The 25889-nt window shown below is 42.0% G+C and overlaps 1 protein-coding gene across 1 annotated transcript; it reads left to right on the forward strand.

Moving 5' to 3' along the window:
- Positions 1 to 941: 941 nt before the first annotated feature.
- On the forward strand, positions 942 to 25889 carry GLIPR2 (GLI pathogenesis related 2). Its single transcript, XM_054285087.1, has 5 exons — positions 942 to 1092; positions 13262 to 13370; positions 16712 to 16815; positions 23323 to 23400; positions 24331 to 25889. Exons 1-5 carry the CDS (start codon positions 1080 to 1082, stop codon positions 24489 to 24491), a joined length of 465 nt encoding a protein of 154 aa, XP_054141062.1. The 5' UTR covers positions 942 to 1079; the 3' UTR covers positions 24492 to 25889.

Below are 25889 nucleotides of genomic sequence, written 5' to 3' on the forward strand. Positions count from 1 at the left end.
CTTGCATAAGAAACAAAAAACCCAACCCTTGCATCTTTTGTTTTCTTTTACTTACCATAGAGCCAAGCCTACAGAGGTGGACAAAGGATAATTAAATCCTGATGAGCCAGCAGACTTGGCACAAAACCAAGAAGAACCTTGAAATATTGAAAGGCATTGTAAAAAACCGGAAAGCATTAATCTGAGATGATTTTTGTCATGATGAGAAGATGAAAGTTGGAAACACGTAACTGAATTACTGTTTGTAGATATGCAGCACTTCTGAAGATAAATCAAAGTATCATGTTCACTGTAGTTAAAGTGGTTAATATTTGCCAGATTAACTTGAGGCATTTTGATGTAAAGTGTAGATAACAGTGGCATAGCGTGCTTACACAGATGAAATGAGACATACTCACCACCAATGCTTTTCACAGAAACACACCATCAGCACAGCTCCTCTTTAACCTGCAAAATCTTATTTTACTAATACCTTCTACAGGTTATGTTGTAACAGTGCAGGAAGTGATTAATTTCAGACATACAAATGTAGTTATACTTCAGAGTGCTTTATCACTTTTCTGTTTCAACTTCACGTACAGCAGGTAGGTAAAACTTCAACATCATTTAGCTGTATGAGAGCCCCATGGGCTATGCCCACTGTGGCAGCAGATCTATTTGTCAGCAGAATTTCTTCTCACAGCCTACTCTTATCAGAAGACAGATGTGATTACTAAGCTAAAATGGTATGTGAAAACATATGGTGTTTTGGAGCTGCTTGGTTACTGTGGAGGATAAATAGCTCCTGACCCTAACCAGGATCTTTTCATGAAAAAAGAGCGGTGTCCCTATGCCTTATAAAGGCATGGGCAGGCTTATTCCAGCGCTCAAGAAGGGGCGGCGCGGGTTCGTGCTGCTGAGTTGTTTTTTTTTTTCTCCAGCAGCGGTCGCAGGCGAATGAAGAAGTTGAGCTGAAACTGCGAACACTTCATCCCGGCACTTAGCGGCAAAACTCACCCAAGAGAGGAGGACGCAGGTGAAATTAAAAAAAAAAAAAAAAAAAAAAAAAAAAGAAAGAAAGAAAAGAAACCCACTTGGTCATGGGGAAATCAGGTGAGCAAATGCCTTCGTGCAGTTGGCTGTGTGTTCGCACAAGGTCCGTGCCTGGTTTTGTGCTTGGAAAGCGTTGCTAAAGCGTTCAGTGGCTTTCCTCGGAGAAGGCTGCTTTCATTTGTGCATGGTACAGCCTGGGAGGAGCTTTCTCCCTGACAAAGGGTTGGATTGAAAAAAAAGAAAGGAAAAGCGACCCCCCTCCTCAGCCTGCACGATGTAGAGGTAGTTGTATTTCGTATACAACTTGGTAAAGTTTGTATTTTGTAACTTAAAGTACTTTTGCTTTGCTGTAAAAAATGGCTATGAATCCTGTAGCTTTAAAGTTATTTTGTGTCTTGCTGTGCGACAAAACTTATTAGCCTTGCAGATAAGCTGCAGGATGCTTCGATGGGGGGTAAGCTTTATCACCCTTCCTATCGGAAGGATTTAGATGTAAGATCTGGTTACTATTTAACTGCGGGCAGACTTGCTCAGCTCCTAAGTCTCTCCCCAGCTGTGCACATATTCTTCAAGCCTTTCCCTACTGCTGCTTCCTGTGCTGTTGGTTCCTTCCCCTCTGCTGCTGGCTGTCTGTGTGCCCTGCTCAGTTTGGGCTGGAGAGACTTCTCCAAAGCTCCCAAGGAGCCAGAGACCTTCAGAAGGGAGTGCTCAGTGCCCCGGGTTTTCTCTGCCTTTGTCCTGTTAAGGTCACGAGTAAAAAACTGTCCTGAATTTCTGAAACAGCTGTGAAACTGGATGGGACTTTTTGTTCTTGTTCTTAGGGCATTGTTTCTGTCACAAATCAGAGCCTAGTGGCATGTTGTCTGTCTGTCCTGTGTGTGAACAGCACATATAGGGACATGCTCAGCAAAACCTAGTACTTGATTAACTCAAAACTTTAGGCCTCTTCAGAGAAACTTAAGGAAAATCTTTGTGTGAGTAACACTTTAAAGGGCCTCCGCATGGGTGCACTTTATTTTTTAAATTTTTCTTTATTTTTAAAGGTCAGCTTGCTAGATGATGCTGCTCCTGCGCCTGCAGCTGCCGCTCCTCGGCCTCCAGGGCCTCCACCCGGCCCCGGCTCTGGTGCAGCTCCTCACGGCACTGAGACACCTCCAGCTCCAGGGAGCCGACCCTGGTGCACAGGCGGCTGTCCCGGCTCTCCCTCTTGCCCAGCTCCCTCTGCAGCCGCTCCAGCTGCTCTCTCAGCTGTCGGTTGCTGCTCTCCAGCTCCCGTTTCTCGCTGTCCAGCCCCTGCAGCTGCTCCTGGGCCTTGCCCAGCCGCTCCAGCAGGTCCCCGAGCTGCCCCCGCAGGTCCCACGGCGGCCGCTTGGAGGCGCCCTCGGAGCTCGTGCTCGTGGCAGAGCCTGCCCGAGGAGCAGCTGCCGCCGATGCCGCCTTGTGAGGGCCATCGTTCTTCCCCGCGGCCGCAGCGGGGCCCTGAGCGGGGCCTTGGGCGCGGCCTTGGCAGCTCCGGGCCCGAGCCCGGTCCGCGATTGTTTCTGCTGAGGAGGTGCCATGGGCGTCCCCTCGGACGGGGGCCGCTTGTCCTGGGCCCGGCCCACCGGCTGCCGCGAGAGCCGCGGGCGCGGCCCCGGGGGCGCTGCGGGAGCGGCCTGAGACTGGTTCATAAGAGACAAAGAACAGAGCTCTATTCATGCTAACCTTCTAAAGATATACATTAAATAACCTTGTTGCCATCCTTAAGCCAATTCTACAGAGGCCTATTGTTATTTGTCACGTATGCTCTACTGCTTGGGAAACTTTTCTGCTGTATTTGCAATGCTAACAAAACTTCAGTCTGAGGCCTATACTTTTTTTAACCATTTCCTAAAAACCCTCTAACTTTATGGATTCCAACAGATGAGATCAGAGCTGTCTGCAAATATGACTGTAGAGGGCTTACTAGTATGATACCCAGTCCATACAAACCACCTGCTTTTTTTTTGGCAAAGTCCAGCTGCCAGTGGGTGAGTCTGGCCTCATATCCTGACAGCTAGATTGGGATAAATAACCCTATAACAATTTAAATAAGCATAGTTGCTGTGAAGTATCAAGTTCAGCACTTCCCATGCCAAGAAGTCCAAACACCAAATCAGTGTAGACATTACATTAGCATTAGCAAAGCACATTGGGCAAAAGCAGTAGAGATGCTCCACTGTGCATCTCACAATCCCCAAAGGAATAAAAATCTCCTTTTGTTTTAATGCAAATTGCTGAAACAGTCATAAGGCAATTACCATGTTCATTTTTTCCCTCTGCACGTGTATTGCTGTGCATTAATTGACTTTTACAAACTTAGGAACAATGGCAGACCAGAAACTCCCTTTGCCTAGGCTTGGGTAATGTTAGCCTCCTTAAGTGGTTATACAAATAGAACTTGAGATCTAGGTACGTGTTAAGAATGTTTTCTATTTGTGTCATGCTTTTCAAACCAATGTTAAACTAGGTCCAGGTTATTGTCTTTGAGCTGTGTGCAATATTTTTAGATGAATCATAAAACTGAGATCCTGTCCTGACAATTGGTTTATTGACTAAATCCCATCTGCCCTTTCTAGTTCACTGAAGTCTTCAAATTCCTGTCTGAGATCATTCAGTGTGGTTCGCCTTTGAATGGGGAGAGCAGCTGTTGTACAGGGTATTGCTTCCTCTGGGTTTTGTGTGAAATACAAAATGTGTTCCCACTCTAGTACTCTAAAGGTGCGATGCAGGCAAGTTTCTCTGTACTGAGGTACATGAAGGTGTAACAGGTTGCATGACAGATCTGTTTGTCCTCAGAACAGATTCCTTGCTCCTCTTCTGGGTCAGAAAGGTTAAGGCAGAGATTACCTGAAGGGCTTATTTAAGGATGCTCTAGTTCATGACAAGTGGGGCCACTACTTTAATATAAGCGAGCAGTTTCTTTAACCTCTTGGTTTTGGTAAATCTCTCTTGAAGTCCAAGTATCCCTACACAAAGAAAACCTGCTGTTGGAAATCTCAGTTCTTTGGTAAAAGCTCTCCAATAATGTTGTATTACTAGGTGTTAGATTATTTTTGAAGCAGTGCTCATTCCAAGTGTCAGAGCTAGAGCCAGCACTCTGTGTTTCATTGGATAGAGCTGAGTGTTGAAACCATCAGCACCTCTGACTCAGCTTTCTTCCCTGAAAGCTACAGGCTGATGAAACCAAATTCATACTGAAACTTCCTTGCCAGGGTTAGAAAATGCCTCCCGTGGTCATAACTCCTGCAAAACTTAAACCAAACTCAGAGACCCCCTCTGCCCTCCCCCAGGTGTTATCTTTTCAGACACCGTTTGGATTAGTTGGAGGTGCAGGCAGAGAGCTCTAACCAAGAAGACAGGGACAATATTTCTGCAGGAAAGGAGGGGATGGGGAGCTGGCAGCTCTCGGCTGCCCTGTTGCTCACGCTGCCGTGCTGGCAGGGCTCTGAGCCCGCTGCAGCTGTGCGCGGCCGGAGATGGATGGGGTCCTGCGGGCAGCCCCCGCCCCACGGGGGACATCCATCCCTGCCAGCAGCTGCAGGCGATGCTCAGGAGAGCAGCTGGCTGCGAGCTCCACTCCTCCGCTCTGGAGCACGTGGATTTCTGCTGAGCAGTGGGAGTCTCTGAATAGGTTGGGATGGTGGTAGGAAAGGCTGCTAAAAGTCTTGTTTCTCCCACTTCCCCCCGAGTGCAGCCTTGCGGGGGAAGGGAGCTTGTCCCGCTTGCTCCCTACGGGGGAATAGCTCTCTTTACTCTGGCAAGTGTGTGCAGACGGTGTCGAGGTCGGGCTCAGTAAATACTGCAATCATTTTACAGAATTTAGTTTTGTTTTATTTTTCTGCTGGTTTTCCTTTTTTCTGCCACTTCCACAAATGTGGGCGGGACTCCAGAGAAAGGGCTGGGAGTTACCCACTGCTCTGCGTGTTGAGTCAGTACAAAAAAAAAAAAAAAACAAAGAGGAGCTGAGAAAGGGTTTTGAGAAAAGGAAAAGAGACAGGAACCAGACTCAATGCAGTTTTCCATGCTGGTTTTAATCTCATTTAGAAGCATGTGCTGGTTTTTAACTCTTCAGATGCATCTTCAGAGTACAGTAAAAAGGACTGTTGTGTTTTCTGCAGAACGAGCTACATCTTCAGCTGAAATGCTGACTTGTATTTCACCATTCTGGTAAGAGACAGCCAAAGCAGGTCATGACAAAAACACAGGCATACTGGACAAGTGACCTGTTTGCTTTCTGAGAAATTAGATACTCCCGAGCTGCCAAAATGGGAAAGAGTTGTGCTGTCTGGTTTTACAGGACTGGAGGGGATAGGGAAGATGGATTGTTCTGAACTGTTAGAAACGGAACCTTTGCATTTGGTAACACTGGGACATTTGCAGAACTTGCCAACACAAGTTACTGTCTTTTTCTTTACGCCAGAGCTGAACTGGAGGTGTGGTGGGAAAATGACTTTTCAATACCAAAGTTAATTCAATTTTTAGTTCCACATCTACAGTTGCATGTAGAAGACATTGATTGCTGAGTTCAAGTTCAATAAGTAGCAGAGAAAAAAAGTCTTCCTGGAATGTGTCAGGCTTTGGCAGTATTCTGGGCCCAATTATTACCAGTCTGTTGAAGCATCAGGGTTTTGGTGGGGGAGGAGAATGCGGCAGCCACCCCATGCAAGAGTGGTTGCTCCTGTCAGCTGTTAGATTATACCCTTAGCTCCTTGTGTTCAGGGCAGATAAATGCTGAAACAAGTGGGCAGTACTCAGGAAGAATAAGATAGAATGTGATGGTCTGTAGTAACTGAGATACCTACCAAGGTTTCCCATGCTATTGTGCTGTACATTAAAAAAAAAAAAAAAAAAAAAAAGATGGAGCATTAAGAAAGCTTTTATTACCGGAAACATGCAAACCCTGCATTTTCTATCCATACAGTTGGTAGTGTCTGTCTTGCCTGGGTTTGAATTTGCTTTTGTTGATGCTCTATGTACAGGAACAAAAAGTATGAGAAAACAAGTATTTTGATTTTAACTTGTTTTGTTGTTTATTATTTATCTCAGCAGGCCAGAAGGCTATGTCAGAGCTCTTGTTCTGTAGTAGCTGTGCTGTTCTCTGAAAGATAAGTTGGAGCCTATCTCTGTTCTGTTTTTACAGGCAGATCTAAGCAAGTTCTGGCCATTCTGTGAAGGTCTGAACAGCAGCCAGAGCTGGGCTGGGTGGCCCTGTATAGGCGGATGAGGTGGGGCTGTGCGGGGGACCAATTTCCCTGGTGCAGAACTGGCTCCTGTGCAAGTAGGTGAGAGGAGGTGGTAGGAGTCTGGGGTATTGTGTAGGAAGACAATATGGGCCTGTTCAGGTCACTGTAAACAGTTAATGTATCCCTGGAAATGTTCATGGTCGGGCCAGATGAAGCTCTTAGCAACAGGGTGTAGTTGAAGGTGTCCCTGCTCAGTGCAGGAGGATTGGACTAGATGATCTTCAAAGGTCTCTTTCAATCCAAACAGTTCTATTCTGTGATTCTATGAAATAAATACCTTTTTGGAAAGATTTTGAATTGTGAGAGCTAGAGTTTAACCTGTTGAGCAGAGGGCTAAAAAACAAGTGGTGTAATTGATAGTATATGTGAGTAAAGAAAGATTTGTGTGCCTCCCTGCCTGACTTTGGGTACTGGATGGGTGAGTTCACACACACCAGTGATCAGAAGAAATGTGCATGACCATATTTCCATGCCTCAGGGAGGTGTATAAATAAACATACTTTGAGCATTGCCACAGCTATCTTGGATGTCCTTGGCAGAAAAGCAAGGTGGGAGGATATTGGAGTCGATGAGATTAAAACTAGTTCAGGTATGCTTACCCCAAACCATGACAGAACATGAATGGTAGAGGTGCAAAATGCAGGAGCATATCCCAGGAGACGTGGGATATTCAGTTGTCCTTCCTGGCAGAATAGTAATAAAAACAACACACTTGATTTTCTTTCACGCAAAGCCAGGACTGGCTGCTCTGGAGATGACAAGCAGTCAGTTCCAACCTTATATCACTCCATGGAAGTGATTGCTGGCTGTTCTGATTGTTGGTCAGTTTGGAGGAGACAGGGGCTACAAGCCAAGGACTTCTCCTCCCACCCTTGCCTCCAGTGGAAGTGAAAATTTAAGTTTGCTTCTGTCAGTGCTCGGGACCTCAAGACTGCTGATTAGTGCTGCTTGTTTTGTAAATGTCTGTATCACAGAAGGCTCTGCTGCCTCTCAGAGCTGTGCAGCCTCCAGTTTACCAGGTGTTCCTTTTTAATCAGGGCAGTCAATTGCCTCACTGTTTATAAAAGGCCTTAAGTGAGGAAGTAATCAGCACTGTCTATTATAGCAAGAATAGGATTTGCAATCAAATAGTGACATGACTAATGTCATTGAAACATTATTGCATTGGCAGCTTCATATTCTCAGGCCACATGCCCCAAATTATGTGTGGGGGAAAAGAGTGTCTTACATTGTGTGGCTCAGGTAATGCAAAGTTATTAAGTTGCCAGTTTGCTGTAGAGGAAGCCCAGATATTAAAATGAGTGGGGTCCTTGTCCATCAGATGCAGTTAACTCAGACGTCTCACTGTTGTCCTGAAGCTCACCCCAGTGATAAGCAAGTGTGTGAGCAAATACAGGCAAAAGTGGATGCTGAGAAACATCACAGGAATTCCTCCCTGAAGGATCTCCTGAGCTGAAAAGAAAGCTATTTTGAGTAGCAAACATAGGAATGTTCCAGGAAACTACTCCCATTTAAACTGATATCTAATTATAGCTCCCAATTCCTTTCACTTCCATCAGCAGTACTTTCTCTTCTAACTTTTAGTAAGGTTACAGGATAACTCAGGTTGGAAGGGAAATCACGTACCAACAATTATGATATCTCTCATAAATGCTTATTGTATAGAATGCGGACCTTGCCCCTTTTTTGAGTTCTTGATTGTGTAAAAGGAGACAAGAAAACCCCACCCAGGATACAATACTTTCTAAACATAGTATTATTAAATCTTTCCTCCAGATTTATACATGGTTTCATTTCTTCTGTGTATTTCCAAGCAATCAGCCAGTTTTGTTAAAGAAAAAGGGAGTTTAATACTGGAGGAGATTAGTTTTTATGGGTGGAAATAATTCATGAATTGGAGTGTCAGATCCATTTTCCTAAATGATATCAAGCATTAAGAGCCAGTCTTGGAAGATGTTACAGTCCCAAATGGGGGGCAAGAAAGTGCAGTTAAATATGTGGAGAAAGAAGCATGGAACATTCACTCCCTATTGCTGCAGACCCAGCCAGCATGAGACCACCCTGAAGCATTTGTGGCTTCAAGCCAAAGTGCTGAGTCAAAGTGCAGTGGAATACAGACAGTCTTCTTAACATTTCTCATATCAGTTAGACATCCATCACTTCTCCATAGAAGGAAGGCTATTCTCACAGTGGGAAAGATTCAGCTAGGGATGGTTTCCAGAGAGTTACATTTCAAGTGTGGGTAAAGATTAATAATAAATGTCAGCTCTCTTAGAAGAGTCTAGATGCAAATGTGGTCTTTAGAAGCTGGGATCTCTTTTACTTGAGATTTTTGTTTGTTTCCAGTCAGTGAATATGCTTTGAGGCATTTGTCACAATAGAGGTATCACTTACCTGGGACAGTAACAGAGGACTTTTTGATGTAGTTACTTTACAGTTCCCTAAAGCTTCTTATTTCAATTAATTTTTTCCACAAACCTGTTGGGCATACTAAAAGCTGTATTTGCTGCATTCTTATTCCATAACCCACTTCTGCTCCCAGGGTAGAGTAGAGCAGTTCTGCAGAATCAAGGAAGACTGAAGGGATTTCAGTTTTAAAGCAGAGCTTTAAACTCAGTGTTTAAATGATTATTTAATTACCTTTTATGTGTTTTCTATCTACTTTGCATCTCTCTTCTCCATGTCTTCTGGCGCTTGGCTTCTGTTGTGGTTTAGGAATGGTTTTCTCCAATTTAGAGTTCCTGCTGAAACCTTCCCAAATGATGCACTGCTCTCTCAATCTCCTCTCCCCCTTCCCATGAGTGGCTGGAGAGGAGAATTGGAGAAACAAAAAGTAAAGACTTGTAAGAACAATTTACTGGAAACAGCAATGAGAAACCATTTACTGGAAACAGGAAGAAAACAAACAGTAACAATATTAATAGAAAAATGTACAAGACAGGTGAATGATTCATATGCAAATGCTCACTACCACTTGGAGCCTAAAATAGCTGATCGTGCCACACTACCTTGACATGGAAGAGACCCCTTCTCTCATTCCTGGAAAATCATGAGAGGTGATAGAGAATAATCTCCAGGTCCTAGCTGTGCTCCCTCCTGGCTATTGCAAAAATTAGCCTTGGCCTGGCTGGAAGCAAGATAGTTTCTTTCTGCCTGGGTTCTGGGCCTGAAAGAGTAACATGGAAGTAACATGTAGTGTCCTATTAATAGAAGAGCAAATTTCTAGGTATTTATTTTTGGGGGAAGATTGAAAGGTGGGGTCATTATCTCAATTTACCTCTAATGCACACATTGGGTGAAGAGTTTGAGGCCTCTGTCGTGGTTCAAAGACAGATTGAGACAGACATAATGGTACCTTTCTCTGTAGGATTCTGAAGGAGGTTTGTTTCATAGTAACATAGGGCAATCTGGGTTGGAAGAGACTGTTGAAGGTCCTGTAATACAAACCCCAGAGCAGGCATATCTTCAGCTACATCAGGTTGCTCAGAGCCCCATCCAACCTGACTTTGAATGTTTCCAGGGATGGGTTATTCACCACCTCTCTAGGCAGCCTGTGCCAGTGTTCCACTACCCTCATCATAAAAAAATTGTTCCATACATCTAGCCTGAATTCTTTTATTTTAAACCTATTTCCCCTTGTCCTATCACTACAGACCATAATAAATTGTCTGCTTCTGTCTTTCTTATAAACCTCCTTTAAGCAGAGGCCACAATAAGGTCTCCCCAAAGCTTTGTGTTCTCTAGACTGAACAGTCCCAACTCTCTTTTGTTGATAGCATTATATATTAATTATTTGAAGGCTAAATAGAAAAACTTTGTATTTATAGAAAGTTAAACATTACCAGTGAAAATTAATCCATAAACAATAGGACAAAAAGCACTGTTTTGAAAAGAAACAATTCCTCTGGAGATTGATACAGGGCTCATTTTTGAGTCACCAGGGTGGATACTGGTGGATACTTAGGCACAAAAATATATGCTTGTTTTGCTAGTCATGTGTGTGCCTGCTATAATGCTGTGTGTCCTGAGTGCTGAGGTAAAGGCTACCAACAGCATTTCTGCTGTGTAGGAATTTGATGCTTTGTGGAACAATTCCCTGTTACGGTCTTGCGGCTCCACGAGAGCAGTGGAGGAGGTGCAGTTGACAGCTGCAAAGGTGATGCAGGGCAGCTTGTGTTGTGGAACACATCTTCAGGTAACTCACCTCTGTTTTGGTGCCCAAACTAAAGTAGGAATGGCAGGAGAAGACAGCTCTAACAAGAGGCTGAATGGATTCAGGCATGAAGAGCTCTTCACGCAAGAAAGACTAAGTGGATTGGCACTGTTTAGAGCCAGTAAGAATAGAGAAATAGAATTCTCTGAAAAACAAATGTGATGGGAAAAGGCAACCTAGACTCCTCTGCCTATTTTTCCCTGTCACACAAAGCTGATCAATGAACCTGGAAGTCCAAGAGCATAACAGCTGTAAGGTATGCTCTGTACCGCATCATAGCCTAGAAATTCATCGTCACATGCTGCCATTATCTTAGCCAATGTTCCAGAAGAATAAGAAATAGAGGCAAATAATTGAATATTGAGGAGCAAGCAACTGTATCTAATACCTTCAGTTTTACTTATTAAGGTGTGTAATGATTCATGACCAAACTTAACTCTCTGGCAGTAGAAAATAATTTTTTCTAGCAGCTTAAGCAGCTTACATGAAGGGAAAGAAGTATGTCTCCACAGCTGTTTGGGAAGCTGTTCCCATTTGGGTGGGAAAACTCCCATTAACTCTCACTTGTAATGCCTGGCTTCTCAGTGTATGGAACACTGGTAAAATGGAAAAACTTAACATGCATTCTGAAACAAATCTGAAATATATCTGGAACTTGGGCGTCCCTCTCCACACATCATCAGGCATGGGAAAAGCTGTACAGAGGGAGGTGGTTAGCACATGAGCTTGAGTCACAGAAGATAAGCTTTTCTATAGCAGCCACCTTTGAGGGGAAGGGAGGATGGAGGTTCTCCAGGGACAGCATAGCAGTGCCTGTTGCAGCTAGAAGCAACTCAGTTTTGTCCATGACTTGTTACTCTTTGTAAGTCAGAAAGTTTGTACAGAGCTACATTATGCAGTATTTCTGTTAATCTATGGACTAAGCACTGACAAAATCTGTATTTCAGTTGAATTTTTTTTTTTAAATTAGAATTTCAATTTGATGTTGTCATTGAGAGCTAATTTTTTGGATAGAAACTTCCATACTTGCAGGTCAGATTGTTTATCTACTATTTCAGTGCTGAGTGGGTGAGATATTAAGTCTAGGTGATAACAGGCACAAGTTTAGCATGGCCTCAAGAGCAAAAAAAGTAGTCTGGAGTATGTGATGCAACTTTCAAAGCTGTGTTTTTCAGTGTCTTTAATTTGTAGGCTGTCCTAACATTTCCTTGTTGGAAGCTTCTCTGCATTAGGGAAGGGGGTGAATTGGGTGTAGGCTTGCTTTCCTCAGTGACTTCTAATAGATGCTGTAGAAATTGGTACCTCTGTAACAGAGCAGATGAGAGGTTTAGGACCCTTCACTGATAGAATCGGCGAGCTGTGAGCAATGGTAACAAGATTGATGGGACAGGTTCATTAGCAAAAAGGGATTTGTGTGTTTGAATACCAGAATGGAGGTACCTGTTTTCCTGATGATGTGCAACTTGTGATACACAAAATTGAGGGATAACTGAAGAGGAGCAAGGTGGTGGGCAGATGTCACCTTGTTCAGCAGGGCTGCTGTGTTATACCAACAAACTGATACCAAAAAAATCCTGAAAGCATGTTATGGAGAATATGTTAGATATATGTCCACAATGACAATTTCATCAGGAAAGAGCCAACCCAACTTCAGACTGTGTTCAAAAGATTTAAGGTACTGCATGAAACTGTAATGGCTTTCTTGTGTGCATTGGATACTGAGATTATTTTAGGCTGCTGTATTATCCCAGTGCTATTGAGGAACTGGAGAGAACTCCAAGAGCAGCCTAAAGCATGAGAGTAAGCTGAGTAATCACCTTAGGAAAAAGTTCTGGGGGCAGTGTGTGCAAACTGACAGCTCTATTGTGGAGAAAGTGCATCATTAAAAACAGTGGAAGAGAATATAATACAGCAGAGAATGATTGATTTTAGTTGTCAGGATCAAGTAGTGAGAGGAAGTTGAGAAATCTAAGGTTAATAACAGGAAACTCTTTCTAGTCATAGAATCTGTTTGGGTTTCCCAAGTGCCTTACAAGGAAAATTATGGTAGTCATGCTAACTGAGATATTCAGAAATGAAGCTGATGAATCATTAGTAAAGATAAAAACCAATGCAACAGAGGTTGTTTCTTTCCTTACCACTTCCTGTTTGTGAACATTTATTTGTCTTGAGCCAAATAAAGGTGCATTTTGAGATTTCTATAAATTTGTACTATAAAATTAATTAGAAGAATGGTGCATGTTTCCAAATACTTGCAGAGATACAAACATTTTAGTATCTTCATTCTCTTTAGGTGGTGCCCTGACTAATACAGACAGTTCTTGCATGGAGGGACAATCATTTGCACTTTTAATGCATCTCCTTGGAGGAGTCATTTGTTTCTTACTCTGAAATTGGAATGGTGATGAAGTGCACTGAGAGCTTAAAATGAAAGTCAGTCAAACTGATTTTGGTTTTAAACTGACAAACTGATTGATTAACCTTAAGTCACCTTGCTATTGAGGAAAGCAGTAATGATCACAGTTTTCTTCAACCTTTGGTGAGTCTGTAGCTTCCCAATGGGAGTGTCTGTTAGAGTTTGGTTTTGGATGGAAGGCAGTGGTTCCTTTCATCCTGCTGCCAGGTAATGATGGTGGTACCCCTGTGTTCTTCTATCCAGCCTGCACCAGGGCTTGGGTTCAGAGTATGCTTTTTCTGTTATCACTAATGTCTGTATTTGACATACCTTTCCAATTTTTTAATGTGCTTTCAGCTTCCAAACAATTTGCTGAAGAAGTCTTGAAAGTACACAATGACTACAGGAAGAAACATGGAGTCCCCCCATTAAAACTCTGCAAGAAGTTAAACAGAGGAGCCCAACAGTGAGTTCAGTCCTTTCTTTTCTCTGAGATTTGTGACACTTTTATCTGTTAGGTTTGACTGTGTTTACTGGAAAGATATCTGCCTTTTGACATGCTGATAACCAGTGAAGACTTACTGAGTAAAAAGTGTGGGACTCTACCCTTTCATCCCCTCTTTTACCATCATATAGCAGTAGTAGAAATTCATTTTCACTCTGTCTCACTGGTTACATGGACACATGTGGTCACAACTGTACAAATCTTTCTTGGAGCCTTTTTCAGATGTGGACCACATCTGTCTGCACTGGTAGGTGTCCTCCGCAGAGGGCAGTTGTCTAAAACATGCTTCACCACCACTTCTGTCAGATGAGAGATTGTCATCTGTAGGAGACAATCTAGTCCTGCTGAAATAGTGAGAAAAGAACTTTTTCATGGTAAGAAGTGGTGACTGGTCTAAGATCAGTGGAATCAGGAGGAAGTAATTTCAGATTAATTTATCTATCTCCCAGCCACAAAAGTAAAAGTATTATATGTTCTCTGTTCTGTCAGGAAGGAAACATCTTGCCTCTACTCCAGTGTTGAAGACTGCACAACTTCTTAGTCTAACATACAGTGAATCCATCTTCCTGCTCTCTGACTTGAGTCTTCCTTACAGAAATTTGAGTCCAATACTGCTTGTTCTCTTTACTGTAGTTATGATAACCATATTAATTCCCTTCTCTTTACAGCAATCTTTTTCAAAAAGTAGATTTAAAAATTTTCAATTATTTTTTTAATGATGATGCTCACAGTACAAAGGAGACAACTGAAGGAATAAATGCTGAATAAACTATTCAGAAGATAAATTATACTGAATGGTGGGCAGTTTGATCCCTACTCTAGGCATAAGATCTCCGCCCATTAGCTTTCTACCATAACCAGGCAGATTTCTTTGTGCTGAGTGATTTGGAGAGAGAAAAGCTGAAGTCTTTCCAGAACCTGATCTATTGTCCCAGCATGATGGGACATAGATGTCACAGAGATGAACTGGCTCCTGACTCCTAGATTTCTCCCAGGTGTTGTGCTGTACAACACACCATGTAAATGGCAAGTGGACATGACCTCTGGCACCAAGAAAAATCTTGGTGATTTCATGTTTTTTTTCCTTGAGACACCATTATAACTGGATACAGTATTTCTAAAACGTGGAATGCTAGTGACTCATTCACCAGTCTTGTAATCTGCTGGGACTTTCCTTCTGTTCTTCTAAGTGTTTTCTTTTTTTTGGTTCTGTTTTTCATGCTCACAATGAGGAAGAGATTTCATTGACTTGTCAATAGCACTTGTTGAGTGTCAGAAGTGCAACACTCAGTTTGAACAAGTCAGCTTGTATGAATAGTTCAGATTATTTTATCAAATATGCATTGCTCCACATTTATCTCTGAGTGTGCTGTTGCCCTTGCTGGGTATTTTTAGATCCTTCAGAAATTCTTCACAACCCTCTTTGGTCTCAGCTGATGCCCTGCTGCAATGAACAACAATAGGAAACCTCTCTTTGCTTGAGGTCTATAACTTAACTTGTAAGAATTAAAAGACATGAAATTTAAGAAATCTCATATTTTTCAAGACAGATTTTGTATATTCTTAAATTAAAGGAAGAACTTCACCTTTTCTTTGGGTATATTCTATATATAACCTTGGTTGGTATGTATTTGGATGCTTTTCTCTCTGGGTGCTTTTCTGTGCTTCTCTACCTGAGTTGAAAATGGTATGTTTCCTACTATTTTCAGGCCCAGTCATTGTGACAGGTGAACTGTCTATTGGATCCCTGCTTTAACATGAGATGAGTCAGCCTCAGCAGGTGTCTGTTTATCTCTGACTGTAATGAAGCATAGGGTGATGATCTCAGATGAAAATCTCATGCTTTCAGCTGCCTGAGCTGGAGTGGATTAATCACCTTTTGTCTCAAATCCCTGGCAGCTTCATCCATCTGCAATGTGTACTTAGTCTCAGTCCTGCCTCTAACTTGGGATATGAGGGTCCTGAGGAAAATTACAGGACTGTAGAGATAGCATCTAAAGATCCTCTAGTCCAGGATCTAGCAAACTGACAACTGACAAGTTTTCATTATTTCTAAATTAATGGATGTAGCTAATTACTCTTTGTTTTGGTGGGTGGATTAGGGCAGAAGGAAATTAGAACCTAATGACTGCAGTGCTAGCTTGGGTCAAACTGTTCAGCTGTACAAAATTCGTGTCTCTGGCAGATGCCAGTAATTCATGATTAGGGAAGGAGTAGGAGGACAAAACGTGATCCTTCCCCCATTGTCTTCTTCTGGAAATTACAGATTTATCCTGGAAATTACCATTTTCCTAAGCAGTAAGTTGTGTCCTCATTTATTTGTTGCTGTTTTTTAATATGCCATGAAGATTCCTCCCCACATCCATATACTGTGAATTTGCCTCTCTCTTTTTCACTCACTTGTGCTTTGGTGCCTGCATTGTCCTGTGGCAATGACTTCTGCTGCACAGTTTGAAGAAGAGCTTTGTCTCACTTCAAACACATTTCACTTGAATTTTAAATCTATGACCTGATGACTCTGTGTTGCCACTATAAGAAATAACAAATGGTTTTTCCAATTTCCCTATCTCTGTACTGAAGCTCTTCCAATGTTGAATAAACAGAGTAATTGCTTTACCCATGATGTTGTTCTTAACCCTATTGTTCTAAGAATATAAAATACATCCCACATTCGCACACATGTCAAATTCTATAGAAACAGTGCTGCTTATCCCTGTGTTGGTTTACACAGTTGTTGTCAGAGTCTCCATGTGATCCCCTTGTCTTCCATCTTGTTGCCTGGTACATTGCTCTTTTTTTCTATTTGACTTTTTTTCTTTCATTTGTAAATGTAGGGGGTTTGTGCTTGCTTTGACTGAATTACCACTTCTGTTTTTTTTCTAGTCTCCCTGAGAACATTTAATTTACTCCCGTGAGGGACCTAGAAATGCCAGGAGGTGGCACCTGTAGCAATTGCTGTAGGTACTTCCCTTTCCACTGGCAGCTGTGGCTGAGGATGGCCGTTGGATTTCCAGGTGCTGGTTAAAATGTGGTGCAAGGGAATCTGCCCTTTGATTTCTCCTAGGCCCTTCTCAGAATTTATACAGATGCTCATGAAAGACAGGGAAAATGTGTTTTTCCTTTCCCTAACTCATTGATCTATGTAACCTTAAAGCATCTCTGTCTTCAGGGCTTTGCAACTTGACTTAAACCTGTCATCTTCCAACACAATTCCTTCCTTGAATATCCTTCTGTTCCTCCTGTTCCTCCTCCTTATTGCTCATTGCAGCTGTGGTGCCTGACTCAATGTGTCCCTTTGCTAGGTATGCAGAAGAACTGGCCACCACGAGGGTCCTCAAGCACAGCTCTGAGTCTGCTAATGGGAATTGTGGAGAAAACCTAGCATGGGCATCCTATGACCAATCAGGTGAGCTCTCTTCTCTTGCTGTCTCACAGACACCTGATAAATGCCTTATCTCAAGTACTTTGGGTTGCAGCTGGTAGCAAGAGTGCTTGAGTTTCCTCTGCTTCAAAAATGTATCCAGCATAGCCCAGTCCAGGCTCCCTGGGGACAGGCTGGTGGTTTGCAGTCACCTGTGTGTCCTGAGAGCAAGAAGCATATGTGGGCACAGAGGGAGTAAGGGACTGTGGGGATGTGTTATGTCCCTTTGGAGGCAGGACTTGGCAGCTTCTCCCTGCCCCCTGTGTCCCTGCTGTGGAGCTGTCTTTAGTGGTGCTTGTGTGTCCATGCAGGAGAGAAGGAAGTTGACAATGGCCCCCTACTTCACCTTTGTCCTTAGTTTGTCCCAGCCAAAGAGAAGTCTTCCCACAGCCCAGCTGTAGCCAGGGAAGTGGAAAAATGTCTCTTGCACACTGTACAGCAGTTCCTGTTTGTGGGGGCAAAAGCAGGGGACTGGACACCAAAGTAACAGCGGCTAATCTCCTTCCACTAATATCTCCCACTCTGTCAGCAAACAGCTTTAAGCCCTTTTCATTATTACATTTTTGAAGACTATTTTACTCCATGTATTTTCTGATTGTAAATGCAATTTGTAACTGGGAGCCTTTGGTTTGGGAGCCCCAGGAGCTGAATTTTGGTCAGGCTGACAGCCTGTAGTGAGCCCTCAGCTGCAGAGAGATTCAGCAGGCTCTTCCCTCCTGTCTCCTTCCAGTGAGCAGGGCTCATGCCTCAGCCTGCTGGGACAGCAGGTGGGATGTATTACAAGTGACCACTTGCTTTCTTTGTTCCAATCTACTCGTGGAATTTCCAGCACAGCCCCAAAGAAACAGAAGCTCATTTCTGTAGGCTGGAGGCTCTGTTTGAAGGACCTGGAAATTTTAGTGAGTTTTAGTCCCAGGGATGCTGTTTGGTTCCTCTTCAAGTGCCAACTCTAGTCCCAGTTTTCCTGTTGAAAAAGAAACCCATGGTGGAAAAATACAATTTGATCTGCTCATATTTGGCATTCTGTCCTTTGCAAGGGTGTGAGGAAATGATTGGGAGCAGCATGGGAAAACACAGATGTATGGCAGAGTTTGCATAGTGGCTATGACTCACTGACTGAGCTTAGCTCTTTCTTGTGTTACTGGCCTGTGCTCCTTCCCTTGAGGTTAAAGCCACAGAATTCCCTTTTAGAGAGCTGGAAACATAACACACAAATCCTTCTACATAATGTCTGTGTGTCTTTTCTCTGGATGTGGTCTGTTTTCTTCAATGCACAGTTTCCATAGATAACTTTCCAGTTTTGAGAAGTTTTGCTGGTTTTTATCCACAGGATTAAATACCATGTTGAGCAAATTAAGCTACATCCTCTTTTGTTCTGTGAAACATTTCTACTTTTCCAATGCAACAGGATCACTCAAAGTACCAGAATGAGAAAGCTAGTTCTTCAAAGGAAGTTATTTTCTCATCTAGGCTTAGTCTTCACCTCTGTGGAGTTGGTTCATTCTTCCTCTTTTTCTCATATAGTTCCCTCTGGATAGTTAATTTGTACCCTGCTCAATGAGGCAGAAATTTGGATTAAGACATCCATTCAGGGGCTTGACAAAGGCAGGCAGTGTCTTCTGGTTTCTTTCCCAGATAAAGCAAGACTCAATAAACCTCCAGAATACTCTGTATTCTCTCTCAGAAAGTGATGGTGTTGTTTATTTTGGCTCTTGCTGAGTTCTGTAATAATGCCAGAAGATGCATTTCTTGTTTCAAGGAAGGCTTAAGCTTTCAACTATAAAGCCTTCTAATATGACTCCTCTCCTGGTACAAGAATACCTTGAATTCTATTCAGGATTTTAGAGCTACATAGCCTAAAGCTGTTGCTAGAAATATGTTTATCCCTGTAATCCAAGAAAGAGTTGACAGCTGTTTCCTCCCTCCAGTCCTGTAGGAACTGCTCTGTGGCAGACTTTTCTTTGTCTGTGTTCAAATAAGTGAGTTGTCATCTGCCACTAATGCAGAGACTGCAGCCTGCCTTGGCAGCTGTGCTATGTCAGGCTTCAGGATGCCTCATCTCATTTCTCATGTGTTGGGGGCTGCAGGCAAGCAGTGGATGTCTGAATTCTGTTTGGGATGGCTGGTGTGGCTGAAAAGAACCTACCCTGTTGCTCGTGGAAGCACTATGGTTTATGAACTCTAGAGAGAGTTCATGTTAAATCAACCCTCTTTCCCCTCAGACTGGTGGAAGGAATGTTGTGAAAACTTAGTTTTTAAGTGGATCACCAAGGTGCTGCCCATTTGCAGAGAAATATGGTCTGTGTGATTCTGTTACAATGTTTTTGGCAATTCAGTGGGATTACTTGAGGATTTAAGCTTTCTTTGGTATGAGGAGAAACAGGCTGGGCCCAGAGAAGTTAAATGTCGAGGGGAGCTGAATACAGGAATAGGGCTGCCACAGCATTGTGTTCCCAATGGTGAGGCTGGGAAAGTGTGTCCAGTCTTGCACAGGCTGGGAATGTGTTTCCAGCCTTACACAAACACATATATATCATGGACATGTGTTTATGTGCAGAGCAGCACAAACAGATGTAGTCAGTATTAAAATGAACAGCACCAGTGGCCTCTTCCTCTTTCCTTTTTCAGATGATGCCAATATATGTTCCAATATCTATTACTGGAGTATATATAAGTAAATTAATATAGTGTATCAAAATACAAGTATCTATTGCTCAGTAAATTATTTAAAAGTAGATATAATTTTTATTCTATGGTGTTAAATTACATGTTTATATATATATATATATATATATATATATATAAAATAGAAATATAATTCCAGTGTGAATCCCAGCAATAACTGAGCTCAGACACTCAGTCTGCCCAGTAGCTGTCCCTGGATCCTGATCTCACCAGTAGCTTGCACCTGGACATACCCTGAGGCTGCAGTTCCACTCCAGTCACCAGCACAGTGCATCTCATACACACAGGTCCCTGGCTGCTGACCAGAACTGCTGGTACCACTTGTTGGCACTCACACCCTCAATATCTACACAGAATGGAGCTCCTCACCCAGGAGAATAGCTAAAAATGACATTTAATGAGACAACAGCAGAGCTAATGAGATGCAGAGCATGGCCAGGTCACTGCTCACATGCAGTGGCCCCTTGGAAATGAGGGGGACATTATTTAAGCTGTTAGTCCTACATCTGGACTGAGCCCACACGGTCACTCCTCTGACCCTCTGAGGAAGCTTGAGGCACAGTCAGTGTGGCCACATTGCAAGCATGTACCTTGTGTAAGTAAAATCAAATCACTGTGCTGGTTCTGGTCCCAGTCTTGGGCAAAACTATACTTGGACATTAGTTCAAGGATTGTTGCAGCAAGTTTTCACCTGAGGAAGGTTGTCCATCATGACTGAAACTCATTAGAGTGAGATTCAGCCTGTTCTGAAATGAACATCGAGTAAGCCTAGCTGAGCAGGTCATCAGTGAGCTGTCTGTCACTGGGACAAGGGTGGAGTCAAACTGTGTTTCCATAGTGAAAGTGTAGAAACTCTGAGTGTAGTTTACAGCAGTGTGAAGAGGAAGGGTGATAAAAAAGCCCAGCAGAATATTTATTAATCAGTTCCACAAGCAGAGCAACAGAAGGGAAACTGCAGCTCTGACTGCAGGGCAGATCCATGTGCTTCTTGAGAGGAGTAAACTTTATCATTTCTGCTCTGATCAGGAATGAAGAATGTGAGCAATTTCTTTTCTGTGTATTTTTCCTTCTGACTGAAAAGCATTGTGAACAGCAACCAACTTCCTTCGTTTTGGGGGAACTTTGGGAGCAGGGGTAGCTGTTCTCAACAGAACAGTGAAAAGCAATCAAAACAGACTCTAAATATGACTGCACAATTTATTCCATAATACATTGAAATGGAAATATTGTGGTCAGTTTTCTGAACCAGTAAGTCTGGGGATGCAAGTTGCTGCTAAAGCAGGTAGGCTCAGGGCACTCCTGACCCTTGTGCTGTTTTCTCTCTGGAAGCCTGGAGGTCACTGGGTTCAAAACAGGGGTTTTCCTTGGTCCCCTAGGTGCCAGCTGTCACTTTCAACACTGGTTTGGCTTGTGTCCCACCAGGGCACTGTTTACTGCTCCACAAAGGGCAAGGAATCAGAAGAAAAATATTTTAGAGGAAAGAGAGACTATTTAATCCCTAGGTACCTACCTGTCTTCTCACGAGGTAATAGCTTCCACATTGGATTCCCCCTCACTTCCTGTGCTATGTGACAGATGCCATTCATTCCCTTCACTTACAGGACACTTCTTTAACATGATTTCAAGACACAGTTTGTCAAAAGTGGCCTAGTCTTTTGGTGACCTTCTCTTTTGCTGGAAAAAAGCCAGTCTTTATTTTCTCACAGTTTATGAGGCCATGGCTCTTTTAATTCAAGGATGATGACAGCAATGCTGTGTAATGAAAACTTGATCCTGCATGTGAAAAATGGAGAATAGTGATCAGCTTCTCAGCTTTAACTGCCTGGCCTCAGTCAGGTGAAAGCTTTCATCCTTGAAAGCTGGGAATTAACACATGATAAACTGTGCTGTCCAACTATGCTCATTGTCTTTCAGGTACAGGACTGAGGCAGTCTTACCTGATGCCATTGCTATCTCCCTTGAATTAAAGCAAACAAATTTTCAAATGATAGTATTCTTTAAATTAAAAGAAAATTAATTATTAAGAGATACTGTGTTTGTCAAAACGTCCATCTGCCCTGCATTACTTGCATTATGGAGATTTTAAGTTCTGTCACATGCAGCCTAGGCACACTTCGCAGAGCTACAGTAAGCAGAGTGGGGGTGACTTTCTTTTTAAATACTGTTTCTACCATATCCCACTGATACATTACCAGAAGGAATAAAAAGCTGGCAGCAGTGAGAATGCAGTCCTACATCTGCTAAATTCTTTCTTATGGAGCATAGTCACTTCAGCACTAGTACACATAGAATACATGGGCTTCATAAGGCCTGATATGTTGGCAGTCACCTTCTGTACTTCTGTTACACCCAGCTTACCACAAACCATCTAAATCCTTCATAGCTATGAAATCTAGAGTGGGGCAGCATGATCTGATTGGTTTGTTGTGTGGTTTTTTACTATGTGCTTTTTCTTTCCCCTTGTATTGCATAAAGGTCACTATTTGCACTTTCTTTTAATCTTCATTTTAGCTTGAGTGTGAGTAAGAAATGAACAAATAAGTAAGTGTAACAAACTTCAACCATAATACAGGACTACTGGGTTTGTTTTGCCGGTGCAAGGAGAGCAATAAAAGAAGAAACCAATTGTTATTCCTGAAACTTTTACTTTGGGAGTCAAGAGATGTTTTGTTACCTTTTTATGTAGAAAAAAATATTTATTCTACTAAGCACTATTCCTAACAACCAGTGTGGCATATAAGTCCATAGTACTTCAAGTTCATAAGCCTCTCTAAAGATAGCATTTCACTGAATATTTGCTTATCAGCTAGGGCTCTGACAACCAGCTTGCCAGGCTAACATCATCATCCTTTTAGCTGACTTTAGTCATAACAGACTGAAGTTTAAAGAAGTTAACACAGTGTCTGACTTCTAGAAGTACACAAGTTTAAGACTTTTTGCTGCAAAATAGCAAAGCATGACTCATTGCTCTTCTGCAGCCAGCAGTCCACCAGGGACCAGCATTCTTCATGATGTCAGGCTTAACAGCTTTGGCAGCTTGCTTTGAAATCTCCTGGCCTTGTGTGGATGATACATCCTGGAATGCTAAGCAGAAATTTAATTATTGAGGTTGCTCAGGGAAAAACCTGACCCCTCTTGTCCCCCCAGTGTTTGGCACAAGAATTTCCTAACAACCAGTAATGGAAAACAAGTAACATTTGACATTTGTCTGCACTGTGTCTCCAGATTCTGGTCTGAGCTATATCCCTGGCTGTAGTCATGGTCCTCATACAGCTGTTGTCAGGGAAAGCCTTGGGTGGAATGAGACAATGCTGGACACACAGGCTTCCACACAGAAGCGGCTCCTAAGTATGAATATTTGAGGTTTCTGTAGTACCCCAGATTATAGTGCCTCAAAATGGACCTTCACAATGGCTTTAGTGCCAGGTAGAAACCACTAAAAATAAATGAACTCAGAAATCAGAAATATTCAATGCTGGTGAGAACACAGGAAACTAGAGACATCAGAAATTTAACTTTTCTTTGGGTTACCTGGAGCTGGAAGGGATAAACATCCACGGGTGTGACCTTTTGCTTAGAAAACCTGGCACAATTAGGCATTTTCAAACACATTTCAAGAGGAAGAAGAAGCTGGCGAGAGCTGTATGTATAAGCCTGCTGACAGGAGCACTTATCCAAAATGAGGGAGATGTGTCTTCATTACCTTTCAAGCTGAAAGTTACAGAAGATCCTCCTGGCCAGGCTGTAAGTGAGCTACACTTTTCTGTTTATGTCATGATTCTGCAGCACATTTCTTTTGTCTTTCAGGAAAAGATGTGGCTGACAGATGGTACAGTGAAATAAAAAATTACAGCTTTCAAAATCCAGGGTTTTCTTCTAGGACAGGTAAGTTCAGACTGGGAACTGTCTCTTCAAAAATGAAACTTCTACTGTTATGCTAAAAACTGACAAAAGTGTAAAAAAAACCTGAAAAATTTGAAAATAAGCAAAGGGTTTTTTCAGTACTGTATTTTTCCCCTGACTTCAAAGTTTTGAACAGGCAACTTATTTTTAAGGCAAATTAATTTGTATGAAATACTGAATAGGAATCTCATAGGAGTCTCACTAAATGTACTGTGTTGTTGTTTACATTGACCTGTGACTTCTGCTGAAATATATCACTCCACTCACAAAGATCACTTCAGCTAAAGTTTGGAGACTGGGAACAGGTTGTTGGCTGCATATTAACAACCTAGTGCAAAATGAATGTTGTTCCTCAAATAATGCTGAAGGAAGAAAGGTACCTGACCTTGTTTCAGATTAAGAAAACGACGCTTTTCTCCCTGACTTTGGGATTTGCCTGTGCACAGTGGGAACAACAATGTGGGGGTGGCTATTAAACTAGGCAGAAGAAGCCACAAAAACAGTGGGGTTTTTGAAGAGCTGCACATGCAAACACATGGGGGAGTATGAGGCAGTTAAAGCAAATGAATAATAGTCACTCCCAGAACTGCTGTTCACACTGCAGGGAGTACAGACTGTGATGTCTCTGTCAAATTTTACATCAGATACTTACCAAACTACTCCTTCCACAACTCTCCTGCTACTGTTCTTATTTGGATACAGAACATGGAAATGGGAATAGTAGTGTGAAAACAAATCAGGTTAAGGGTTTTCAAGATAAAATGCTAGAGGTAGGGTTCCTTTTCATGTCCTTCTCATGTTACACAAAGAAGCAGCTGTGTATTGTCCTTTTTTCCCCCAGCACCTCACATGTTAAAGGAAATGTTACAAATTTAGTATCTAAAGGGAATGTTTATGTTTCTCTTTCTTCAGGTCACTTTACAGCAATGGTTTGGAAGAACACAAAAAAGATGGGAGTTGGAAAGGCATCTGCTAGTGATGGCTCAACGTTTGTGGTGGCTAGATATGATCCAGCAGGAAATGTAGTAAATCCGGGCTATTATGAAGAAAATGTTCTTCCTCCAAGAAAATAACTTTTTTTTTTAAAGGTAGTCTTATTGCTTAATGACAAGTGAACCTGGATTTGGACCTAATAGTGTTGAAATGAAGCCCAATTCAATGAAATCTGTTTGATACTTCTGTTCATGTCTCAGTGTGGAGGAAGCAATTACATTTTGCTTGAGTCAATCTGCACATCAGGCCCCTGCTGTTTCTGAGGGGACCTCAGTTTATTTGAGGATGAACTATAAGCAGCATTTCTGAAGGATAACATGGGTATTTTTTTTTTTTTATTGTTTGCATGAACTCTGTGTCAGCATGTGAGTAAACACATGTTGGATGTCTATTTTTTTTTTTTTTTTGAACAAACAAATGTATAGTTTTCTGGAAACTGAAGATACCAGCTTGTAATTATATTATGTACTCCCAGCTGTCCAATACTTCTTAATAACTGTACCTTACCTTAGTTGCTCTGTCTTTACTTCCTGCTGTTGTGGGACCTACCCTCTGCAGATGGAACACATGCAAAACTTCCTGTATGAAAGGTACATATGTAAAATGTAGTGGAATTCAGACCTGTGTGTTTTTATTAAGAGGATCTTGCAGAACACTAAAGGCTGCTGGCAAAACTGTGGCCAGCAAGCAAGCTGTAACTAATGCATGATCTAAAAAAAACCCTAAAATTTTTTAATCCCATTTTAGATGCTGATATGTAAAATATGTTTTAGATGAGTATATTTTAAGTTCAAAGTGCATCCTACATTTTACAGTATGTACCTTGTATTATAATCAAATTGTTTACTTCCATTGCATAAAAATAAGATTCTACTTTTTTGATATTTATGCACAAAAAAGTTTCTTTGACAGTGTACTTTGGATTTTGTTTCTCAGTAACTTATTTTTATTTCCTAAGGAATATCTTTTAAAGGTGTCATGCTATACAGGCAATAACATTCGCAAATCATCTCATCTCCTTTAATAATGTAACAGTAGGAGTATTCACATTGTCATAATTAAAAGATGTTTGCTCTTTATTCGTATTATTCAATAATAGTTCTATTTCATGTGCTGGATTGATGCCTTGAAAACAATGAAGATTTAATTTCCTTAAGAACAACCCAAGCAAAAATTCTGGGGACACTCTTTTCTCTGATTAAATGTGGTTTGGGCCATTTTGGCCAGGTTCATATATACTCTGCTTCAATTTGGGGGCTTGTTTTCTTTGTAAAAGTTTCTCTTGACTTTTGCTGGGATTCTATATGCCATAATCTGGTTCATGGACAGTGCCATTACAGAAATATTTCTTTTTGTTTACACAGTTGTAATAAACTGCACTCTTATGGCTTGATTTTTTGTCACTGTGATGCTGTTTGTTACAATTTTTTTGGTGTAACCAAGAATTTGACACATATCATGAACAACTGAAAATAAAT

The sequence above is a fragment of the Melozone crissalis genome, unplaced genomic scaffold (genome assembly GCF_028551555.1).
Source record: "Melozone crissalis strain CALT ecotype California unplaced genomic scaffold, PUWL_Pcris_2 ptg000042l_1, whole genome shotgun sequence".
In the NCBI taxonomy this organism is placed as follows: domain Eukaryota; kingdom Metazoa; phylum Chordata; class Aves; order Passeriformes; family Passerellidae; genus Melozone; species Melozone crissalis.

What these genes read in the sequence shown, in the direction of transcription:
- GLIPR2 (XM_054285087.1), top strand. An exon ending in TTAAACAGAGGAGCCCAACA is followed by an intron (nt 13,371 to 16,711) that starts GTGAGTTCAGTC and finishes TCCCTTTGCTAG; the next exon opens with GTATGCAGAAGAACTGGCCA. An exon ending in AGGGTTTTCTTCTAGGACAG is followed by an intron (nt 23,401 to 24,330) that starts GTAAGTTCAGAC and finishes CTCTTTCTTCAG; the next exon opens with GTCACTTTACAGCAATGGTT.